This window comes from Labrus bergylta, chromosome 22 (genome assembly GCF_963930695.1).
Source record: "Labrus bergylta chromosome 22, fLabBer1.1, whole genome shotgun sequence".
NCBI classification, from domain to species: Eukaryota; Metazoa; Chordata; class Actinopteri; order Labriformes; family Labridae; genus Labrus; species Labrus bergylta.
The window spans coordinates 7,858,656-7,881,570 of NC_089216.1; the positions used below are offsets into that span (position 1 = coordinate 7,858,656).

General features: G+C 41.2%; 1 protein-coding gene across 1 annotated transcript in view; it reads right to left on the minus strand.

Annotated features, from left to right (window-relative positions):
• Positions 1 to 6,810: 6,810 nt before the first annotated feature.
• The window catches only part of plcb3 (phospholipase C, beta 3 (phosphatidylinositol-specific)), a 47,799-nt gene continuing 31,694 nt past the window's right edge, over positions 6,811 to 22,915 (minus strand). Inside the window, exons 8-34 of the mRNA XM_020643652.3 lie at positions 22,024 to 22,124; positions 21,653 to 21,819; positions 20,410 to 20,556; positions 20,100 to 20,257; positions 19,325 to 19,407; positions 19,104 to 19,188; positions 18,403 to 18,553; positions 17,987 to 18,088; positions 17,805 to 17,878; positions 17,624 to 17,720; positions 17,389 to 17,473; positions 16,736 to 16,860; positions 16,250 to 16,404; positions 15,991 to 16,152; positions 15,715 to 15,814; positions 15,372 to 15,476; positions 15,137 to 15,231; positions 14,828 to 14,972; positions 14,145 to 14,186; positions 13,879 to 13,988; positions 13,649 to 13,758; positions 13,079 to 13,238; positions 12,755 to 12,831; positions 12,391 to 12,480; positions 12,203 to 12,260; positions 11,706 to 11,792; positions 6,811 to 10,146 (exon numbers count right to left, since the gene is read on the minus strand). Coding sequence (XP_020499308.2) covers positions 9,835 to 10,146; positions 11,706 to 11,792; positions 12,203 to 12,260; positions 12,391 to 12,480; positions 12,755 to 12,831; positions 13,079 to 13,238; positions 13,649 to 13,758; positions 13,879 to 13,988; positions 14,145 to 14,186; positions 14,828 to 14,972; positions 15,137 to 15,231; positions 15,372 to 15,476; positions 15,715 to 15,814; positions 15,991 to 16,152; positions 16,250 to 16,404; positions 16,736 to 16,860; positions 17,389 to 17,473; positions 17,624 to 17,720; positions 17,805 to 17,878; positions 17,987 to 18,088; positions 18,403 to 18,553; positions 19,104 to 19,188; positions 19,325 to 19,407; positions 20,100 to 20,257; positions 20,410 to 20,556; positions 21,653 to 21,819; positions 22,024 to 22,124 — 3,183 coding nt within the window. The 3' untranslated portion in view covers positions 6,811 to 9,834. The remainder of the gene's footprint in view (positions 10,147 to 11,705; positions 11,793 to 12,202; positions 12,261 to 12,390; positions 12,481 to 12,754; positions 12,832 to 13,078; positions 13,239 to 13,648; positions 13,759 to 13,878; positions 13,989 to 14,144; positions 14,187 to 14,827; positions 14,973 to 15,136; positions 15,232 to 15,371; positions 15,477 to 15,714; positions 15,815 to 15,990; positions 16,153 to 16,249; positions 16,405 to 16,735; positions 16,861 to 17,388; positions 17,474 to 17,623; positions 17,721 to 17,804; positions 17,879 to 17,986; positions 18,089 to 18,402; positions 18,554 to 19,103; positions 19,189 to 19,324; positions 19,408 to 20,099; positions 20,258 to 20,409; positions 20,557 to 21,652; positions 21,820 to 22,023; positions 22,125 to 22,915) is intronic.

Below are 22,915 nucleotides of genomic sequence, written 5' to 3' on the forward strand. Positions count from 1 at the left end.
GCAGTGTCTGTTTCTTCTTTAAAGGGACGACGGAGAAGTCTTCACTCATTACGGCTGAGGAGATTATTCAAATGAAGATGCTCACTTCTCTAAATGCCTATCAATTAGCTAATGATCTGCAGTAATCATATTTAGTATAAACTGATTAAAGCTGCTAGTTAATCAGCCACAGCCTTACTTTATATTCTTATTTTCAGGAAACCTTTTTGTTTTTAAGCACCTTTGTTCATATGTGTTTTGTTTAGTTACTAAACAATTCAAAAGCGGGGAATTATTATCATTGTCCAATTCCCTACATTCATACACATATACAGAATGGCAGCTAAATGAAGACAGTGAGTATTAATGGATACTTGGAGAACAGGAGTTGAATGATCTCCTGAGCCACAGATCACTCGTGGAGGTTGAGATGCTGATAAATAAAACTTATACATGACAAATACCTTCCTTTGTTTTCGCTAAAACACACAAGATGATGCTTAATAGTTGGAATTTGATAAATAGCCTATGTGGCTCTGACTCTTATATTTTATCACCAATCTTCCAAACAGTGGAGAGTATCACTGTCTGGAAAATAAAAGATTGGATCTCATGCCAAAGTTGTATTTTAAAATGAGACCAAAGCCACTTGATTGTTCTGAACTCGACAGTTAAACCCTTAAATTAGATTTAGCTGAACTTTAGGATGCGCTTCATATTTGCTTCAGGCTCAATGCTAATGTCAGTTTGTTAACATGCATATGCTCCACCCTTTCATTTTCTTCACCTCCTTTTTTTTTTACTTTTCTTTTCCCCTCTTCATTTTCTTCCCCTCATAACGTATGCCAATGAAGCATCCCAGAGTCCTGTACTGATGAACGTACACACAGAGGGGATATATCACGGTGCACACATATATCTGTGCACAGCTAATGAAAAATGTGTCTTTGTTAACCATTTATCTGTTAACACAGTTGTTCACTCTGATAGCAGTTAAATAGTTAATTACATTAATAAGTCACTGAATTAAGTTCTTGTAACGGGTTTTATCAAAAAGACCACCAAAGCGTCCACTTTTTGCGTTGTCAGTAAATTTGAGATCTCGAGGCCGTGAAGACTTCAAAAAACTTCAAATAACACATGTCTGTTCTGAATATCTGCAAATAACGTTTGTTTATATCTCCACCGTCCTTACTCTTGTGCAGATTGTGTTTGTGACGGAGACACGGTGACGGGTATTTTGGCTTGTAATTCAATAAGCTCTCTAAAGTACAGCAAGCCAAGTACTGTTGCTCAGGTTGTCTGCAAACCAGCTTACAAAGTAAGAGCAGGGTCTGGACTACATCTATATTATTTTCTCTTTAAGTTTTCTTTAGAAGAAATGACTTTAGGCTATGAGTTAATGAATCATCTGTTGAAATGATAACTATGATATTTTGCCTATCTTTTAAATTTCAAAGCAGCCCTTTGACTGTAAGTATTTGAGGTCAGACATAACTCACATTCATGCTTAACTGGTTTAAATGGTTGGATCATGCCTCATATCGTTTCAAATTCCATGTCCATGTTAATTCAAATTGAAAGAGCAAACCTACACAGGTTCAGTCTGTTATAAAAATGCTCTCAGAGTCAGACGAGGTCAAACTGCTAACTTTAGCTGTTTCTGCGTTACTTTTGACATTAATCACAGTTAATTATTTCAGCATTCACCTGCCTGTTTTTGGCTGTTATCTAACCTGGCAACGTGAGAAACACCTTTGTATTTATAGCACTGGCCGGAGGGGAGTGGTTGTTTAAATGTCGTGCACACACACACACACACACACACACACACACACACACACACCTGGGACCAGCACCGCCTTAATGCTTTGTTGGCTAACAAGCCATCCATTCACTCCATCCTTCCATTGTTCCCTAATTTGATTTAAAAGACTTTAGGAGAAGTGGACAATGGAGGAGGTTGACTCTTCTGCCACTTGCTCTGTCCAATTTGTGTCTTTAAAATAAATCCAAGCTTCCATTAAGAGGTTTTGGGATATGCACATGTTTTCACTCCTTAATCCGTTCTTCTTTGTCAGTTTCTCAACAACACAAAGTGGCAGCTGTTATTCCCACAGCAACCTGGCAGTAACCACGACGGCAAGACACGTCGCCATTCTCCGCTGGAGGAGAACGAGACGGAGAGACGGAGAGTAAACACAGCGGTCCTGAGGGAGAGAACGAGGAGCAGAGAAGGAACAAGGAGAAGGTAGGTGAAGACAGAAAAAAGATGAAGAAAGATGGAGAGCCACAAAGTGTGTGAGGAGGAAGTCAAAAAGAGGGGCAGGAGTGTGAATTAGAACAGAGTCTGAGACGAACAGACGGAAGGTAATAAACAGTTTGAAGCACGAGAAAGGAGTGACGGAGTTGGTGCTGACACCGAGTTCTCCTGTGGGACGAGGAAGAAGACAGGTTACACGCTACATTGATCGCCCCTCGTCTCTGGGGCCCAAATGTTTGTCTCCACGCTTAAACTGACTCTGACACTTCTTAGTTGGTTAATTGGCTCTGCTTGTTTTTTTTTATTATTATTACAAACAACATCTAACTAGCATTCAACAATCGCTTGGGTTGTTTCTGAATAAGAGGACAATCATGTAGCCTGCTGTTCAATTTATAGACATGACAGGAAACCCAGAAAGAAACAAAGGTGGCTTTCCTTGAGTCGTTTTTGGCGACCACACTCGTCGTTTTAAGAATGTAGAAGTCGCTAAGGCTTCAAAGCCATTATCTTGCATTGTGTTGTAACTGCTAACTTTTTTTGTAACTTACACTTCAGTAGCCGATTAATAAACATAACTTGTAGGCGGAGATTCTGCGTCCCTCAACCTCGACAACCTCAAGCAGGCTGTCAATCAAACACAAGCTACGCGCATACAGTCCTGAGAGACGTCTAATTAGCAAAATAATCTGTTTTAACTTGTTTTTCTAAAAGTTAAGAAGGTTTTCTCACACTTAGACTTCTTGTGGATTTTTAATAAGACTCACAATATGCATGCCTTTGTACTATTTAAAGACACTTTTCCAGATGATGTTTAACCCTCTGATTAAGCATCCAAATACCTATTCATATATATCATGCAATGTAACCTGCACTGTCTTACAGCTCAGTTAGTGGGGCTGCTTAGAGGGCTTCCAAAGATGTCAAAAAGCGGATCAAATATTTAATATTTATCCAATATTTATTGCCCTCATTAAAAAAGAAGGAAAAAAGGAAAAAGCCGAGAGAAACTCAGAGGGGAGTTCAGTGAGAGAAGAGTGACTAATGTTAGAGAGGGAGAGCGGATGTCCACAGCACTTCAGAGAATTGTGAAAGGATAAAAGAAACAGCGGTGTCAGCGTGGATGTACTGAGAGGACACAGAGAGAAATATAGACCGGAGTGAGAGGATGAGGGGGATAAAATGACAGAGAGAGAGAAAGGGATAAAAAAAAAAAAAAAAAAGGAGATGTTATCAAAGGGAGCTGACAGTAGGGGCTGCGACAGGGAGACGATGGAGAAGACTGTTTGAAAAGCAGGAGGGATAAAAAAAAAAAAAAGTTTGGGAAGAAATGAGATTGACAGGAAGTAAGAGAGATGAGAAAAGGGAGAAATAAGAAGGACTGAAGGATGACAGGGAAATTCTTCTTGGTGGGATTAAAGCCTGGGTGGGTGTTTGGATAGGGCGCTACAGAAGAAGAAGTTTGTTACAGCAACATGAAAACTTATGATGTAGGATAAAAAGGAAAATTGTTTAAATCAGCAAGAAAATTGTAGTTTTGTGACAGACGGAGGCGATTGAGTTAGAACAGGTTTCCCAGGTGACAAAGTGTTTATGCAGTTATGAACGCATTGATGCAGGTGCTAATCAGAACATGATACAGAGTCCGGATAAAATGTGCATAATCTCCCGAACCGATTGCCTCCTCTCAGGCTCTATTGTGTTGCTGATTACACAGGATTTGTGACAGGAAGTCAGCGATCTGTGAAGGATTATATTCTCAAACCAACCTTTCTGCTGACCCGGACGGGCCAAAGCAACGAATGAGAGCAAGCTGGAGAAAGAAAAAAAAACACAAATAGAAACAAAAAGCCACTTTTACTATGATATGAATGTTCAGTTCAGGTATGCATCAACGTGAGTCTTCTTTTTATATCATACAAGATCAGCTCTTTAAGTCAAGGCACTTTTCTTGTTCCAAATTGTGTCTCTATGTTTCGATTATTGCTGTTAATCCTGCAAGAAGTGATGATGTCACAATTCATTCTTTACTTATTCAGCACTAGACTATATTTATGAATGCATTTTTATGATTTTTATGAATTCCCCAAGCTGTACCTGACTGATGCAGGTAGAAATCCAGTCGCGTCATCTAACTTGATTAGGTATGAATAGGATACAACGTCCTTTATTGTTTGAGCGTGCTGGCTTCTATGCACTACAGTGTTTTTTTTTAAACGTGCTGATTACGGGGAAAAAACATCTTAATAAATTTGTGTAAATAATTAATGTCTGCATTTTTTATTTTTAGAACTCAGTTTTTTTTTATTCGTCGTCTGTCATAGAACAGATCTTTGAAGATACAGACTGCTCGATGGTGCGAGATCATCCAGGGTGCTGACCCCATTTTAATCCTGCTTTCTGCAAAAACAGTTTCAGAATTATAATGGTTTTTTTTAATAAATGTGTGAAAAGAAGGCAAAGCTAAGCCTCCAAACGGAGTCTGCCACTTGCAATAAACTCAAAACGCATTTCACGGAGCGAGAAGTGTTGAATAATGGACACGTTCTTATCGCAAATGGGGAGTAGGTAGGTGGGTGCAGAGGAAGCCTGACAACGCTGGGGGAAGAAAACAAAAAATCACTCTAAACACAACCTCATCCGTGACAAAGAAACCAAAGCAGAGTAAACGTTTGCACTGATTTAAAGAGTCGAGGGGAAAAAGAGCAGGAGGATGGTGTAACTTCACCTGAAGAAAAAACTGAACAAACCAGCCAAAGTCCAGCTCGATTCATGTTTATTACTGAATAATATTTATCATAAAGGAACAATAAATTATTACATCTGGATCATTATATAGTCTTCCCTTTAGTCATATACACTTCATTTACAGTGCCATCTTATCTAATGTGTATCGCATGCTTCCTTTACTATCACTACTTAAGTATACAAATATGGCTGCTGCCTTTACTTATTAAATGAGTCCAGAGATAAAAGGCGGTCTCATTGTTGGATGAACCAAGTGGAAATGGGACAGTGTGGTGGAGAGAGGAAGAAAAAGACAGGGAGAGAAGACAAGACAGGCAAAGGCCCCAGGGTGGGCCTGAGGGAGACGCGTCACACCAAATGTCTAATAAGAGTAAAGTCACCGTGTGTTTCTGTGTGTGATGCTGAACTAAGCAGAGTGTCTGTTGGTAGGTCGCTGTGTTTGAAACAGAGTATGACTATTTTTTCTGGTTTTTTTTTTGTTTTTTTGGTATAAACAGGACAGAAATAACAGAGGTTAAAGCTCATGGCTGACAAGAAGCAGCCCCCAGGCTCAATTCTGGTGGGAAAGCAAACTAGCTTACGGCGTTAGCATACTGATTGTGTTTCTCTTTCTTTCTCAGGTTCTGAATCTAAGCAAGTAGAGGAGAAAACATGTCTGCCTTTTGGTGTTAGGTGGTTTACACTGTGAGTCAAAGGGATCTATTCACTCAATGACTGATAGATAACACTACGAGAACGCTGCACATGCTAATAGTTAGCAAGTATGTTAAGTTACGCTAGTTGAAGACATACTATTACGCCTAAAAGGTTACGTGGCAAATGTGTTAGCAAACCGTTTCCCTGTTACACATGTAACGTCTTCGGCCAGGTTGCATCTATTGGTCAAATATTCTTTCACGTTTCGTTATCTTATTAGTTTTTAAGTCCTGACAATAAAAAACTAGCTTTTTAGCTGATGAATTGTGAAATACTTTTCCAACTTTGTCCCAATAGATAGCTTGCATGAAATTTTTTTTTTTTTTTTTTTCCAATTTACAAAATGTTTTAACTGGAAATAAACAAAAAAAACTTCACATACACACAAAAAAGCAAAACCAGCACAAACACCAAAAGACCACCGACATCGGCCTAGAATTTCACAGTATTTTGATAATTTACTCATTATAGGTGACCTGGAGAATATTGTGAAAATGTACATATAATGAAAGGGGATGTTTTTTTGGTCCCAATCACACGACTAAGGTCTATTAGTCCGGTGTTGATACAGGTTGTTGAAATTTGATCACTTTTTACTTTCTTAGAGTAACAACTAACTGATCAAGCTTGTGTCTATGGTCATAAAACTACCCAGAATGCCATGGAGTCCTTGATCATTAACCTATATTTGAGTAGTCTGAACATTAAAGACTCTATATAAGATACATATGACCTGCTATCCTCACGATTTTATGTAAATAAATCCAACAGTTCAATCCTTCAAAGTAATGTTCATTGCATTTATAACACTGAATCTCAGTATTGTGTAGAAATGAGCTTGTGTTTCTTGAGATGAAGCATTGTTCGGTGATAATTATCTGTAGCTAAGGTCAGGTTTTGATAGATAGTAAGTGGTCAAAAATGTGTGAAAGGATGATGAATTCATGTAGTACAAAGAGCTTGTTATGTTGAAAATCATATATAGAGTACTTCCAAAGAAATCTCAGTGTGCAAACAAAACTCCTTTCTTTTTTAGTTGTCTTGTGATCCACCATCCTTTTTCAGCAGCTGCAATAACTCGTAAAAAAAATAACCCGACAGAGCTTTACACAAAAATGCAATAATCATTTGGAAGTGGTTGTATTGATGTTCATGTCACAGGAACAAAAGACAAAACAAGCGACAAAAACACAGAATGAAAAAAGTGCATTCAAACTTGAAAAGGGACTGCATTGATATGGGATGTTTCCACTCAAAAATAAGAATGGAAACACATCTGAGTACCTGGTGATTAATGTTCAGATCTTACTATTGTCACATTAACTACTGAACACTGGACTTGGATCGGCTTTGACTGCCACGGGTCGAAACCCAGACAGCCTGCAAGGAATGTATTAAAAACTCTTAAAATAAACCTTTTGATTTGAGAAGAGTGGTGCCACTTAATCTCCACTCAATACATTTTAAACTAACACTGTAAAGTGATCGAACTTGGTAAGCAGAACATACACATGTACATAATGCAGAAAAAGAGTGCAGCACAGCCAGAGGTGAACAAAGTGGGGATCTTTGACTGGTAATTTATAGTTCACACTCTTCAGATTATTGAATGAATGGATAGATAAAACAACCACAGAGAGACAAGTTGTTAAAACGTCATTGAAACAGATGATAGTTTACAAAGGCTGTGTGCGCGATGGGGAAATTCTCAGACAGACAGGCAGCCAGCGCTCTTTGAAGGCGGGAGGTGTGAGAAGGCAACACAAGAATCTCTGAATCTCACCTAAAAATATCTGTTGTTGGAATTCCTTTTTGAAAAAGGAATTTTTTCCATCAACCCTCCTCCACTTCTCCCCACCTCCGTCCCTCTTCAGCACATTTGGTCAGTAGTAAAAATTCACCTTAAACTAAACATATACACAGAACACATAAACACAGAGTGCCATCATTAACCATTCTGCAAGACAAGGGGAAAAAAAAAAAAAAAAAACTTGACATTTTTGCCTTAAAAAAATCTCCAGTAATGGATAAAAAAATAGGGCGAGGCAGCACTGACAGAGACATAAACACAGAATTTTAAATTAAAGTACCATTAAGATTGTGCACATTAATGCAGAATTAAAAGCTTTGTCTAGAATATAGTATGAAAAAAAAAACTGAGGGACCTGTTTGGCATATTTAAAAGAGCATATTCACACTTAAATGACGTTGACACTATCTGTTTCCATGTGTCCTAATATTTCTAGAAACAAGAACACTGTTTTTTTTTTAAAGCATGACATAATAGCCCTGGATGAAATCAAGAGGTAACTCTGAATTTTGAGGCTTCCGTTAAATTAACGCATCAGAAAACTGACTTCTGTAGACTTACGGTTAACTTTTACCTAAGTGGTGACATTTTAAGGTGTCAACCACATTACACTAGCTAACGCTTAAACATTAAAAACTTGTCAAACGGAATAAAATCTACAGGTTTAGAGTTAAAAGAGGAAGGAATACCCTCATGTGTTGGCCTCATTTGGCGATTTGGACTAAGAATGTGAGTGCAGTGTTAAATTAAAATGTCATAGTGCAGCTTTAAATCATCGTGTAAAGACCTTCTCCTACAGTGGTGTTTCTATTTAAAAAGAATGTATGAAGTCCTTCCCCAGGCAGCAAAAGTGGCAAACTAACTGCTCCATGGACCCTCACACACAAACACACACACACACACACACACACACACTTAGCAGGCTCTTTCCATTAGGACAGGAAGTATTACTCTCCCCAAAAAGCAGATGTCTCATCAAGAGATTAACTTCTGGCCACACACACACACACACACACACACACACACACACACACACACACACACACACACACACACACACACACACACACACACTGACACCCATACCCCGAGTTAAGTCATCTGCAATAGTGGCACAATGTTGTGGTTCTTTCTTAATGTGTGTATGTGGTCGGGTAAGATTGGATGCAAAGAGGATTTTAGAGTTGTTTAGCCTTGGAACCAATAAGCTGTGACTATGTGAGTGAATGTGTGTAACATGCACACATACCTCAATGTTTGGATGTAACATTCATAAACGCCTCAGTAGAACATACAAGTCTTTGTGAGGAAAATATATTACTTTAAACCTCCCTTGTTTACCCTCAGGCATACATACAGAGAGACGGTCCTTTCTGGACAGACTGATGTCTGGTTAACGCCCCTCGTGCAACCTTGGCTGGATTTTGATTGGAGGTTACAGGTCAGGGACGTTATCATGACCAATGACCCAGCACTTTCTTCTGAGATGGTTGTGTGCTCGAGTGTGTGTTCAGGTCGATAGACTCAAGCTAGATGAATGAAAAGCTGAAATAATCCATTTAAAAAAAAAAAAAAAAAAAAAAAAAGGTAATGCTGCAGCACCACTTACTGGTCAGCTGCTGCCATTACAGCTAAAACTGCAGCTTAAAACACCCCTACTCTTATAAATCAGCCCTCTTTCCCTTCACGTTCCTACCTGATACAGAATTCTGGAAACGACTTTTCTAATTTTGATCATTTTTACTTGATAAAGTGGTAAAATGTGACATTGACATTTATTTGCAGCACTAATACTCTTAAGGATTTTCTTTTTTTACTCTTTCCCATCTATTCGTAGGACATGAAGCCCCCTAGAAACAATCTCATTGGTGAATTAGTGCTACCAAAAAAATATCTAAATATCTTACCCCTATGGTAATTGCTTGTGACGCAGCCATTTCTTACCCCGCGTGAAAAAAAGAAGGTTTGAGTTTTTACAAACAGAAAGTTTGAGCAAAAACAGTGTGTACATGGAGCTTGTGCTGTGGAGCAACAAGAGTGGAAATTAGAAAAAAAAGTGTCCAAGGATATGACATTAAAAGCAAAACAAAGACACAAGAAAATAAAAAAAATAAAAAAAATGTAAAAAGTTTGGTTATGATTTCTTCCAATAAAAGGCATGATGTGTCATCTGACAAAAACAGCTACGTAAAAACAATAAAGCTCTGTAGACAAGAACAAAACAGTCTGTAATAAAAAAAAGGAATAAAATTAGTTAATAATTAATATCAGTACTATCCCTCATTATAATCATTATAGACCCCTGTTGAATGTATTTAGATTTTTACAAGCAATGATTTTAACTGAACGACATCTCCGCCTCCGACAGGACCGGGGTGGTGGACGAGGAAGTGGAATCGGCCAATGAGGCTGTGCTATTGTCCATGCTCCTGTTCCAGGTGACGCGATTAGGTGTTGACGGGTACGAGGGCGTGGAGCAGTTGGAGGGCGGGCCCGAGCCAGAGCTGGGGCTGCTGTTATTGGACAAAGAAGAGCACAGGGCGTCCTTTCGGAGACCTTTGTTCTGGAGCTCCAAGTGCAGGTGCTGGCAGATCTCCTCGGGTAGTCTCTCTGACTCCTCCTCCAGCTCTCTCTCCAGCTGAGACCGTAGCTGGAGTTTAAAAAAAAAAAAAAATGAAAACTTCAAAAGTTGTTCAAGCAACAGAAACGAAAAGAAAGCAACAAAAATAATCTTGTGCTTGGTCCCTTTCTGAGTATTTTGCTGGTACCACGAGTTGATTAGCTTAGCTTAGCATTGAGACTTGAAGTAGGGGCAAACAGCTAGCATGACTCACTCAACAGTTTTTAAGGTGTGCATAACTTAATAAATGTTCCAAAGTCCACTACTTGCAATAATAATCAGGTTTTATGGGGACTTATGTGCTTTGGATCAAAATATAATGATCTTAAATTGTGATTTCTTAAATACTGGTTACGTACTCATAACAAAAACAAGGCTTTTTTAAAGGCTTTATATATTTTTTTAATCCAGCAGATGTCGCCCTTGAGCACCAGCATGAAACCAAAACAACTCGCGCTGCATTGTTGTGTTAGCATGCTAATGCTAGCGATCTTTATTATGCTCGTATCTGCACACTGCATGTAAATTTACCTGAAATGAGCGTGATCTAGAAACACAGTTAAGCAGTGAGTACAGTATGTTATTCTTCTTTTCTCTAGTCCCTCAATTAAACAACTTTTATACGCGAGGGGAGGAGTCAGCCGGCCGTCCTGGCGATGTAAACAAACTGAAGATAGGACTCTAAAAACTCTGAAAACATCACAGACAGTGGGACTCGGGTGTTACACCCATTGTAGACAGTCATGACTCACAGAGTTATTTTCAGAGGATATACTTGATTTATATTACATTTAAGCGTGAAAAATCACATATAAAGCCTTTAATGTTGTTGATAGATGTATTTTCTGAACTATAGACACAGCTGTGCTAGCCATTTTTCCCATGCTTCTATTCTATACAGTATGCTAAAATGCTAAGCTAGGCTAACTTCATCCTGGCTATGTAATTCAAAGCGGGTATCAATTTTCTCATCTCACTCTGAGGAAAAAGAGCAAAACACTTCTTTTTTTTTTTTTTTAAACTGAACTGTTTCCGTACTTCTGTAAGAGCAGCACATGTATCCATATTCATAGCCGCACAGCAAATTGTGTGTAACTGATACCATGTGGGAATTGAATGGGAATGAATCCCGCTAAACTCAAATGAGATCTAGTAAGCTATAGGAGGAGTTAAGATGTGTTTTTGTTTTGTTGATCTATTGGGACAGGATTTAAGGTTTTTCCTTTTTTTCCATTGCTGCAAAATAATTGAATGTATTCAAAGGATTTATTTCATTTGACTTCAAGGAATAAAATCAATAAACACATTATGCATTAGCTGAAGTTGCTTAGCTTAACATTGCTTTGTTTCTCGAGCTGTTGCGTTGTCATTTCTCCGTCACAAAAAGGTCAAGAAAGTGAGTAAGTGAGAGTTTGTTTTCTTTCAGTGACATCACTCTAATGTGTGTGTGTGTGTGTGTGTGTGTGTGTGTGTGTGTGTGTGTGTGTGTGTGTGTGTGTGTGTGTGTGTGTGTGTGTGTGTGTGTGTGTGTGTGTGTGTGTGTATGTGTGTGTGTGTGTGTGTGTGTTATTCGATGTGCTTGTTCTCACCAGAGGAAGTTCTTCATCTATGTGCTGCACGATCTCCCGCTGCCTCAGCATCAGCTTGTCCTGTCTCCTGGTCTGAGCCTCCTCCAGCTGGTGGGCAGGTAGGGAGGAAGATTTAGAGGAGAAGGAGGAAAGGTTAGAGGGAATAAGGATGAAGGGATACAGATTTGGGGGACAGTAAGAGAAAAGGGAATGCAGAGATCATATGAAAATAAATGAAGGGGGTGGAAATGGGATGGAAAGCGGTAGGTTGGTGAAAAGAAAGAATTCAGTTTTTCAGGACGAGAAAAAAAAAGGATGAGGGAGGGGAGCAAGGCAACGAGGATTAGGAGGCGAACAGACAAAAAAAAAGGGGGGGGAGGGAAAGAAGATAATGTGTTAGAGAAGAGGAGTAAAGTTGATGACAACAGCAGAAAAATGTACTCCTAAAGTACGTGACTGGCAGTTCTGAAGGAGCGCTGGCGATAAGAGAGCGTGTGCGTGTTGAAGTGTGGGCTTACCCTGCGGATTAAGGAGACAGAATCTTGAATGTGTTTCCTGTTGATCTCATTCAGCTCCCTACAGAGATAGAAGGACATGAGAGAAGAATGGGAGGAAAGGAAAGAGTCATTTCAAGCAAGGTCTGACTGCACGAAGGTCCGATTTGCGAGAATTCATTTCAATCTCCGAGAAGTGATAAATGCATTACGTCTCAGCCTTGTCTTTTTCGTGGCTTTTAGCTTCACTGATGCTGTTTTGTCGCTTCCTGTCCAGGATCTTCTGGAGCTCTTTCTTCTCCCTGCAGACACACAATTATAATTCCATTATTCTATTCACATGCAGACCAAAAGCAAGTTTTGTCCTGGTGTTTTACTTTTTTTTTTGAAGGTGTTTGTACACTCACAGACCAGATTTTAAAGTCAAAAAGAAACAAAAAACATTCTAAAAACATTCTAAAATAACAATAAAAAGCAGAAGTCCCTTCGACAGGGACTCTGGTGTCCTGTCTTAACTTTTTTTTTTTTTTTTCTTTTTTTTTTTAAATCAGAGCAAGGTGAAACAGCCACACTCACTTTTCGCAGGTCTCCCTGAGCTTCTTCAGCTGAGCTGCTTGGCATTCATGCGCTGTCTCCTTTAACTTCTGGATGGCCTGAAAAAACACACGGCGGCAGACGACGAGCTGTCAGCGAATCACTGTGCAGATGTTCCAAAGTGCCACAAAATGTCGTGGAGGTCAGATACTGATGACGTTATGTAACGATTCACAGGAGGTACACAATGTTACTCCAAGTGTGTCCCCTTATAAAAAGCAAATACAGTAAGTGTGTATGTATTGTGGCTTTTCATACGTAGGCTTGTGTGTGTGTCTGTGTGTGTGTGTGTGTGTGTGTTCCTACATCCTGCAGGTGTGTTTGTTGCTTCTGCCTCTCCAGTGTGTGAAGCTGCTGTCGGAGATTCAGCAGCTCTTGCATCTGCCATTCCCTCAGCTGGACACTCTGCTTCTCAATCTCCTGATCCAGCGCTGTCAGCTCACGCTGCACCGGCTCCTGAGGTTCGCTGGACACAAACACAATACGTTCAGGTTTAGTGAACAGTAAGCATCTCTTTAAAGGGAAACCTTCTCTCCTATCTCCTCTTCCTCACTAACCCCACTATTCCTCTTCTACACTGTGATTTTCTTTATTGTACCATCTGTTTTAGAACGTCAAAGACATCTTAATTTGACAATTTGTTGAACATCAAGCAGTAGACACACAATGAATAATACATGACATCACATTAAGTTCTTTAAAAGGCCAATAGGGACAGGGACCAACAAGGTTTGAAGTCCTCTTCCTCCCTGTTACGTTGTATGCTATTTCGTCTCCCCCCTGCTGGCCATGCTGTGTACACATGTTTACCTCGTTACCACGTCTGGTTTGTAGATCGTGTTCATTGCTACAGACCATGAATCCATCTGTTCTTACTTTTTCCTGATGCTACGTTTGAGGTTTTTCTCCATCTGACTTCGTTTCCTCAGGGTGTCAGACTGAACCTGGCTACTCCGACTCTTCTGCTCCTTACTCAGATTCCACACCTTACAGAGACACACACATGAATTTTGTTTGAAGAGTTAGAAAACCTCAGACCCGTGGAGTACATATGAATGTAAATACGAGTGTTTCCATACTGTCACACATCTGCTGTTCGCGCGTACCTTCTTGAGGTGTTTCTTGCGCAGCTCTTTGACTTCTTTGCTCTGTTTCTTCAGCAGCTTCAGATAGCTCTTCTGCTGCTTCAGCTCCTCTATCGACTGAGCCTGGACGCCTAGGAGACAAACGGAGAATTATGGCAAATCTCTTTTGTTATTAACTAGGGGTTAATCCGGCTGCCGTCTACATGAATGAAGCTACATGCAGCTCAATGTGACAAAGAAATCTGAGTTCAGTAATGTCAGACATGGACGCTCTGAAATGGCCTTACCTGCCAGAACACTGGCTATGAGGTCTTCCTTTGGACATTGAACTACACACACACACACACACACACACACACACACAGACACACACGCACACAAGGGAAAGGACATAAACAGTATGAATGAAATGGATGATGGGAAAATGAGCCAGACACAAACACCAGAAAACCAGGGGCATCCATGTAATGAACAAAATCGTTTGCATGGCTTTAGAGTTTGAATAACATCGAAGTTTTTACATTTCCTGGTGACAAGAAACATTTTCTTATTACAGATTACAATGAATGGAGGCGTTATGTTATCTTACTGTATGTGAGCTTAAATACGTTTACTCGCAGCAGGCTTACACATCATTACTTTACAAAGACTAATGCAAATTAGAACTATACGAGTGCTATAGAACCAAACTGGCAACCTGCAGCCCTAATGCGGTCGCAGGAGACCAAAACAAGTGATGAGTGGGATAACAGAATGAATTACTGCTAGCATTACATGTAGCATCACTCCAGTATTCATCTTCAAAAGTGATATCAAATGTTTTTGAGTGACATGATCAGGGCTTTAAATTAACACCCGCCAACCCGCCAATTGCGGGTAAAAAATGTCACATGATCCCAGTCTGTTTTCATTGGACACATCTGCAAACAATATTTGAGGTTGTGTATCTGTAGTTTGAGGATGTGGTTACCTGGTGCAGGTAACTTAATTATGTCAGCAGGGCTTTCATCCAATGAGCCCATGTGCTGAGTGTGGAAGTGGGGGGGTAGCTGACATCCTGGAATAACTTCACTGTCTCTCCTGGTGTCTCCCTCGTTGGGCTGGTTGGGGAAGTGCTGAACAGAAGCAACAGACGATTCAGAGTTAAAACGTCTCCTGGTCCATCGCACAGTTTGTTGGTTTCCACTCAGCAAAGTATTTTTTTTCCATAAAAGGGGGACGAGTAACCGACACACAGATTCTGAGCATGCAGTGAAGCAGCTGTGAGTTTGTCTCTTACCTCACTGTTATCCTCTATGAGCACAGCCAGCTGTGTCTCTCTCTTGTGCAGCTGACTGATGTGCTTGATGGGGTTGGTCAGAGCCTCAGCGTACTCTGAGAAGACACACACAGAAACAGCCACACCAATTCAACAAGTCTGTACATCCTGGAACAGCTGCAGAGCCGATTAATGTCTTTCGCTGTAAGTTCAAGTAAAATCACACTGAAGTTGTCGTAAATGTGGCGCTCTTAACCTTGGTGTTCATTGGGGATGTAGTCCTGAGCCTCGGTGTAAACCAGCAGCGTGGGCAAGAGAAGGGGCTGGTTGAGCTCATTCTTCAGGTTGATGTAGTGGTAGCCTAGAAGGCAATCAGAAGAAACAAAAACACAAATAAAAAAAGTGACTTCTGTTGATTTGATAATGGAAGGGTAAAGTTGCAGCAGCATGTCATTAAAACAATTTTCAAACTGATTGCAGATAAGAAGTACATCAGTGGAGAGAACTGTCTAAAGCCTGAGCTCTCAATGCCTCACTTTACGAGCGTGTTTATGTTTGTTTAAGTGTGTTTGTGTGTGTGTGTGTGTGTTTGTACTGACCAGGTCTAATGGCTGACACAGGGAGAATCCGGTGTCCAATAAACTTGCCATTTTCTTCAAACACTGCTATCCTCAGAGAGGCCAGTGTCGGGAGGACCACCTAGAGAGAGAGAGAGAGAGAGGGAGGGAGAGAGAGAGGGCGAGGGAGGGAGGGAGGGAAAGTGTTGAGAGGTGTTGGTGCGATTGGGGAGGTTATGAATGAATATATTAGTTAAAAAAAAAAGGACAAACATGGAAGTGTGTTAGAAAGATTTAATCCCTGTGTGCATGAGTTACCTTATTAAACACAAACATTTCATCGTCCCAAACAGGATCCAGCGAGTTCCCATTGGATGTTTTAGTTCTGTACTTCCTCTTTGTATCAGCAGGAAGTCCAAATATGTCCACTTCCACGTACACGCCCACTTTTTTATCCGTCAGGAACTGTCCCGAGATCACCTGGTGGATGTTTGAATGACACGTTTGCTATCATATCTCTTTTTTTCGACAGAAACCTTTTTTCGACGTCCCGAGTGATGACACGTGTCGCTCTTACCTTTATCTTCACGGTGTTGGCGACTATCCCGTCGACTATGTTCTCCGTGAAGGGGTCAAAGTGTTTGTCCGTCCTGCGCATGAACTCGGGCTTCAGCAGGTAGCCGCTGCGGCCGTTGTACTCGAACACACCCATGTTCAGCTGCATCGGGAGGTCTGGACGATAAGAAGAAACGTTTGGAAAAGATGTGGAGGGATTCAGTGGGACAAAGATGGAGATGCTTTAATTTAATCTCCATGAGTCTTGCATTAGCATACAACACTGAGAAGACTTTCCATTGTCAGAGACTTAAAAATGTTCCTCAAATTGAGTCAAAACCTTAATAAAAAAATAACAATTTAAAGATGAAAAAGCGACAATTGGCAAAGCGCATCTCTTTATGATTTTAAATTTCAAATGAGGGAAATACATATTGATATCTCAGAAGGAAATATGTGAATACCATGCACTCCAGAGGCCACCTGAGGCTGAAACGACGGATCTTACCCAGGGTCTGGAAGTTCAGCGCCACCATCTGGCAGCCCACATTCCAGAAGAGCTGAGGCATGTAGTTGGAGCTGTCCACCCTGGTTCCTTTGGGGTAGATTCTGCTCAGCTGATTCTTATTGTACCTGGAGGAGTGCTGTTTAAGGACCACACACTGTGAACGTGGAGAATGTGTGTTTCATTTGTAATGAGATGCTTTTTAAAAAAGGCAGGGTTGGTCATTTTCTAAAAACTAGAATGATTCTGAAAGTAGTATTCCCTCAGTGCTCCGTCTACACTTAACCCCCTCCCCTCTGTGCTCCTTCAAAAGCCAACGCCGCCTCACTTGCACGAGGGTCGTCTCATGTCTCATTCAGCACTAAATTGTATCATAATAAAAGTATCTCTTTAGTAAAAAAGTACCCAAATCTTAAAAAGGATATCTGGAGGAAATTACCAACCCTTACTTTAATTGTGTTAAAAGATCAAAAGTCAGTTTTTTGTTTAAGCCTTCAAAGCGTTTCTCTGTACTCACTACTTTCAGTCTCCCTGGTGAGTCAGTGCACAAAAAAAAAAAAAAAGGCATTTGAACGCAACGCCAACAATGCTAATAAAAACAAACTTGTAAAAGAAGCACAAGTTTTTTCAAAGGGACGGCAAACTCTGCAGGATACTCCACACACTCGATGGGGCAGCTCTTCAGGGTGTCCATGCCTTTGGTTTCCACGAATGAGGACATTTCATAGAACTTCCTCCTCTCTGGCGGACAGAGTGACAGACAAGAGGATTAGCCTTTCTGCTTGATGACGTTTTTAAAACAATAATGCTTTCACACAAACTCACTTCACTGTGTATCGTCTAAATAGATTGGATTCTGTCCCTTCCACACACACACACACACACACTTACTGTTTGCCACCTCAAAGCTCTTGAACTTGACAGGTTCGATGTAGTTGACGAGGCCGGACATCTCCTCTGTGGCGTTCACTTCGCTGCTGGCTGTACCCTGAAGGAGGCAGATAATCCGTCAATCGGCCCATCGAGACAGTCACACACACACCGTCTGTCCTACTCACTGGTTGACTCTTACCTCATCAGAGTTCGGCTTTTTCAGTTCGGTCACTGGTTCGTCCTCCTCATCCTCCTCGCTTTCTCCTTCTCCTCCTGCATTGACGCAAATATTAAACTTCAATAACTTCACTCTGCTGGCACTCTCTCTCTCTCTCTCTCTGTCATCATGATTGTCATTCTTTTTTTTTTTTTTTGACCCACCTATGGACTTGCGAGGCTCCGATTCTTTGACCAGCCTCTCTGCCAGCTTCTCCTCCCCGTTGGACAAGAGCTGACCCGCCTCGCTGTCATTTAAAGGACAATCTACAAAGACAAAAGCAATCATTAGATTTAGGGTTGCTACCTTGGAATCTGTTTTTTTTTTTGGCAGAAATGTATGAAGCAAGATGTCACTTCTTTTTTTTTATCCTTCAAAGTTTCTGTGTGCCCGACTTGACTTAACCGTCACACTTCATTCAAAAAGACAGTACAAGTTTTCATCCTCCAGGGCGAGGAAAGCTCATTTCATTTCATCATTACAACTAGATTTGAGTAATTAAGAAGTCAGAATCTGCTGCTGCATCTGTGAATTGTTTGGCCTGCATGCAAGAGGACTCGGGTGGTAAGTCTGCGCTCACCGTTGTTGGGCGGCGATTGCTCCTCCAGCTCTCTGCGTCGTATGCTGCCACCGCTCGAGGGTCGGCGGTGGTGGTGGTGCTTCTTCTTGTTTTTAATGAGAATCTTTCCGAGCATCTCCTGCGGCGAGGGGAGAGGCTGACCGGGTTCCAGCTGAGGGCGCACAAAAGCAGAGTGTGTCATTTCATTTCAGCTCAAAACTGGTCGCAAGACTGTGCGACAGACAGATCTAGAAAACCAGGTGGGTAAGCAAAAAAAACAGGACATTCAAACATAATAAATAACGCGTGCAGGTCAAGCTGGCCCTCCGTGGCAAAAACGGAACCTAATGAAGGAACGCTTGCAGATTTATGCCTTGCCAACATGTGCTTCTTATGAAACAGGTTTCTCAGAATAATCACCTCTTATTTCTTAAAAGTAAAGCATGCGTTTCTTACATGTGCACTGAATGAAAAACTATTCATCGGTTGAACTAATTTTGATTCCAGGGGAGTTCTTAGGTAAACAGAATAAAGAGACGTACTAATTCATCATGTTGAAGCGATGGTTTACAAGTTTAATGACAACATGAGCGTGGAGTCAAAGGATAACCTCGTGTTGTTTATTAACCTGGAGAAAGAGCAGTGACATCTTTAACTGAAAAGCATTTACTTTTGGACAAAGACAGAGTATCTCTACGACCTGACCGGGTGATCCGTCTTACCGGGTATTTCTCCAGAGGCTCAATGAGCAGAGCGTCTCCAAAGATGGTCCTGCAGTACTCGGCCATTTTGGCTTGCTGCTTCGCTCTGGCAAGAGATGAGACACGGGAATTAGTTGTGATAAGATTTGTTTTCATTAATTGGACGAGAAAAACATGTCGGGCCTGTGGTCAAACAAACTATGATGATCTGAATCCCCGTGCTGACTTCCCGAATGACTTACGAGTCGACGTGATTCTCAAAGGACAGGATGACGGGGTACGGCGAGGTCTTGAAAGCGCTCTCTGCTATCGCCTCGATCACCTCCTACACACCAGGAGAGAATGAAGACGTGACAACAACTCAAATCTTTACGCACATGTTAAATCAAAAGAGTCAGTTTGTTACATCTTAATGACTCCTAAAATCAAAATATAAAAGCTAATCGCTTTTGAAATCAACAGCACAGCTTAGCCATATTTACACAGCTTAAAAAAGAGAGGCTTTTTTTCTAAGAGGTGTGTTTGATCTGCTTTCATATTCAGCATTTTTAATCCGCCGATCAAACTTCACAAACACGCTGAGGTGAAGACTTAAAAAAACAAACGCGTTAACGGTTCTTTATATCTTTTAACAGCTGGTGGACGTAAATAGCTGTAGCCCGTGAGAGCTTTATTACATACACATAAAAGTCAATCAACCATTATTTATGATGTGAACCTGTTAACCGTCCAATCCTTGTTGTGAAGAGAGTAAAAACTTACATGAATACGTGATTTACTGAATCATTTCCATGTGGTGCTGGCTACATTTAGAGTGGGAAAACTGTGGTTATGTAAGGGTGAAATCTATCATGAACATCCGATAGACTTGCGAAAATGCTGGACAGTAAATGTTCACACAACAGGAATCACTCGACCAAAAGCGTGAATCAATATTTGGGACAGACAATTTCAAGGGAGCGGTCCTGGATGCTCAAAAAAATATATATATATCGAATGAATGCCAAGAAGCAGCACCTTAAAAGGGATCTCAGTGGTCATGGTAAACCCGTGGGTGATGTAGGGCTCCTCGTCTTGGGGCCGGCCCTTCCAGCAGTCCAGCTCTACACAGCGACAGCCGGTCAGCAGCACCTGCCTGTACATCTCCACCGACGACAGGCCGGTCAGCTGACCCACTGCAGGAGGACAAGACAGAAGGAGGGAGGGAAAGTTGTAGCTCCAAAACTTTGAGAATAAATCCGGACGTTCAATGACATTCATGTGACTCGTGCGCGTAGCCACTGTCAGATCTAAAAGGTTTGTGAGCTCTGCGAGTGCGCTTTCACACCTGTGAGGTACGTGTTGTGCGAGGAGTTGATGAAGTAGTGCGACAGCGGCTGGTTCATGTCGTCGATGACATCCAGCCGCTCTGGGGGGACGATGCTGTTTTCTTCTCCTCCCAGATAGAGAGTGAAAGCCTGCAAACTGATCTGGTCTGCAAAAAAAAAAAAAAAAAAAAAAGAGAGAGAGAGTTTACTCAGTATCAAACTTTACAAGTTTAAGTGAAGAGACAGAAATCAACCTGCAATCAGGAATAACTACTGTAGATTAAGTTGTTACGTTCAAAAGCTGGAAGATGCTAATACGATGACATCATGTGTTCCCTTTAGTGAACTGGCCAAAAAGAGCAAAAGGCTCCAGTTTCAGGACAAACAAGCGGCTTAGAGGGAGCTCCAGGTTAGCCGTGAACATCATGGGCTGCACAGAGGATCGTTTTACAGACTTTGGCTTAACAGCGTCCTAGCAGAGCCACTTAAGGTAGCCCAGGCTCTGTTTACGCTTCCCGGTTTTTGCACAGTTTATCCACAAGCGACCAGAATAAGGAACTCTGGAGGATTACCATAAATGACTCCCACATTTTAGGATGTTTTGTGGAAGGTTAAATGACACAGGATCAGCGTGGTCAAGGGTTGTAGAGGAAGAGGGAAAACCACTTAGCGGCAATAAAAAGTCAAAGGAAACAAACATCTATGAGTCTGTAATTACCCTGAGTCCAGCTGCAGCTCAGGAACGTTTTGCTTGGGGACAAACAGATAAGATCTTCAAGAAGAATCAGCTGCATGTGTGCACTGAACTCTTGTCATCTTCGCAAAAAAACACCTGCTTTGTGTGTTTTGTCTCTTTGTCCTTTAAAAACGCAATTATCTTAACTGCCTTCGCTCTCTCAGACATTGCCTTGAGGCCAGGTAATAGTGGGCGTCACAAAACTTTATTCAGCATACTAAGGGAGTAAGACAAAGCGTCATATTTGGCAGCAGACACCAGATTTGACATGATCCTGATGACTTGCTGCTCAATGAAGAGCTACCAGACAGAACGCTTAACATTTAAAGTTATTATTATTATTATTATGTAAGGTCATTTACTTAAGCAGGGTCTTAAAGGGTCCCTGTATTCTGGTCTCTTCTTTGAATCCTTGGGAAGCACGTTTTGCCAAAGATCCGGTGCAGATTTTGAGTTTTCTGAGACGCTCCTCTGGACAGATCTAAACACCAGAGATTTAAAGTAAATGATAATTAGAAGTGGCTGACCTCTCTCCAGCTGGCTGGCGTTGGTCTCATATTTCTCCATGGTCTGTCGGACCTGGTCTATCTTCAGCGGGGGGTACAGCACCTCGTTCAGTCGGGAGTCTCGCTGCCTGCGGTTGATGAAGTCCATCAGCTGGTCCAGAGAGATGAAAGGCTTCCCCTTCGAGCCACTGCGGCAACAAACAAACAAAAAAAACGTTCACTGGAAAAAGTATTGCCTATTTCCACTGAGGTGAAGATGGTTAGCATTACAAGTGATCCTAAATATAAGGAGAGCGTCTTCATGACAGGACTTAGGGTTGGGCTTTGGATTTTATTTGGGCTCAATAAAGCTGATGTAAAGCAGCAAATGTTTGTCAAAGTGCGTCACATACCTTTCCACAAAGATGCTTTGTATCTCAGGCCGGAGACAGAGGCTGGCAAGAAACTTCTGGAAGGCCTCCCACGTGAAATCATCTGGCTTGAGTCCCTCTGCCTGAGAGAGAACAGAGAGAATCGTGTTGAAAGATGTGAAATGAAAATAATTGAAGGCCTGATCATTCAGAGACATTTAAGCTGCCTTAGGATACACGTTAACATCCAGCTAACTACCACTGGACGGAAATTAATTCAACTGTGAATAACTAATCGCTGCAGGCTGCCAATTCATGTCCTAAAATCTGCTTAAATGTGTTTCTCTGTTTAACCAGTAGGAGGCACCAGAGCATGGCTATACGAGGAGAAATGCTGACAGTGCAGTTTGCAAAATCTGGTCTCTTGTATAAAAAAAAGAAATGTCTTGTGACTGCAGCAAACTGATTCTGTTTTTTGTTTTGTTTTTGAGAGAGAGAGAGAGATTGACCCAACGGTTGACACACAGGAAACCCTGTTTTCCCACCCTAACCACTATCCTCTGGTACGTTATACTGCACAGACAAAAAAAAAAAAAAAGCATTACTCGTGTTTTAAATGGATTCTGAGGATAAAAAAAAAAACAATTAAGAATTCAGTCTGATTTTTTGTGTCTACACCTCTGTGGTCGACTCAGTCACTAAAAAAAAATAAAAAATAGTGGTAGAGTCGGTCGTCTCTGCACGCTATGGTTGGGGTTATGATCCTCAGCAACCGCAGCCACAGGAGTGAGTTAAGGAGTTAAGGAAGTGTCCTAGAGCAGGACACTGAACCCAGCCATGCGTGAGTGAGATCAGTTAATACTGATGGGCCCTTTATTGTTTGGGAGCTATACTTGTACAAGTCTGTCCTCGGCAATTACAGCAAGATCAGTTA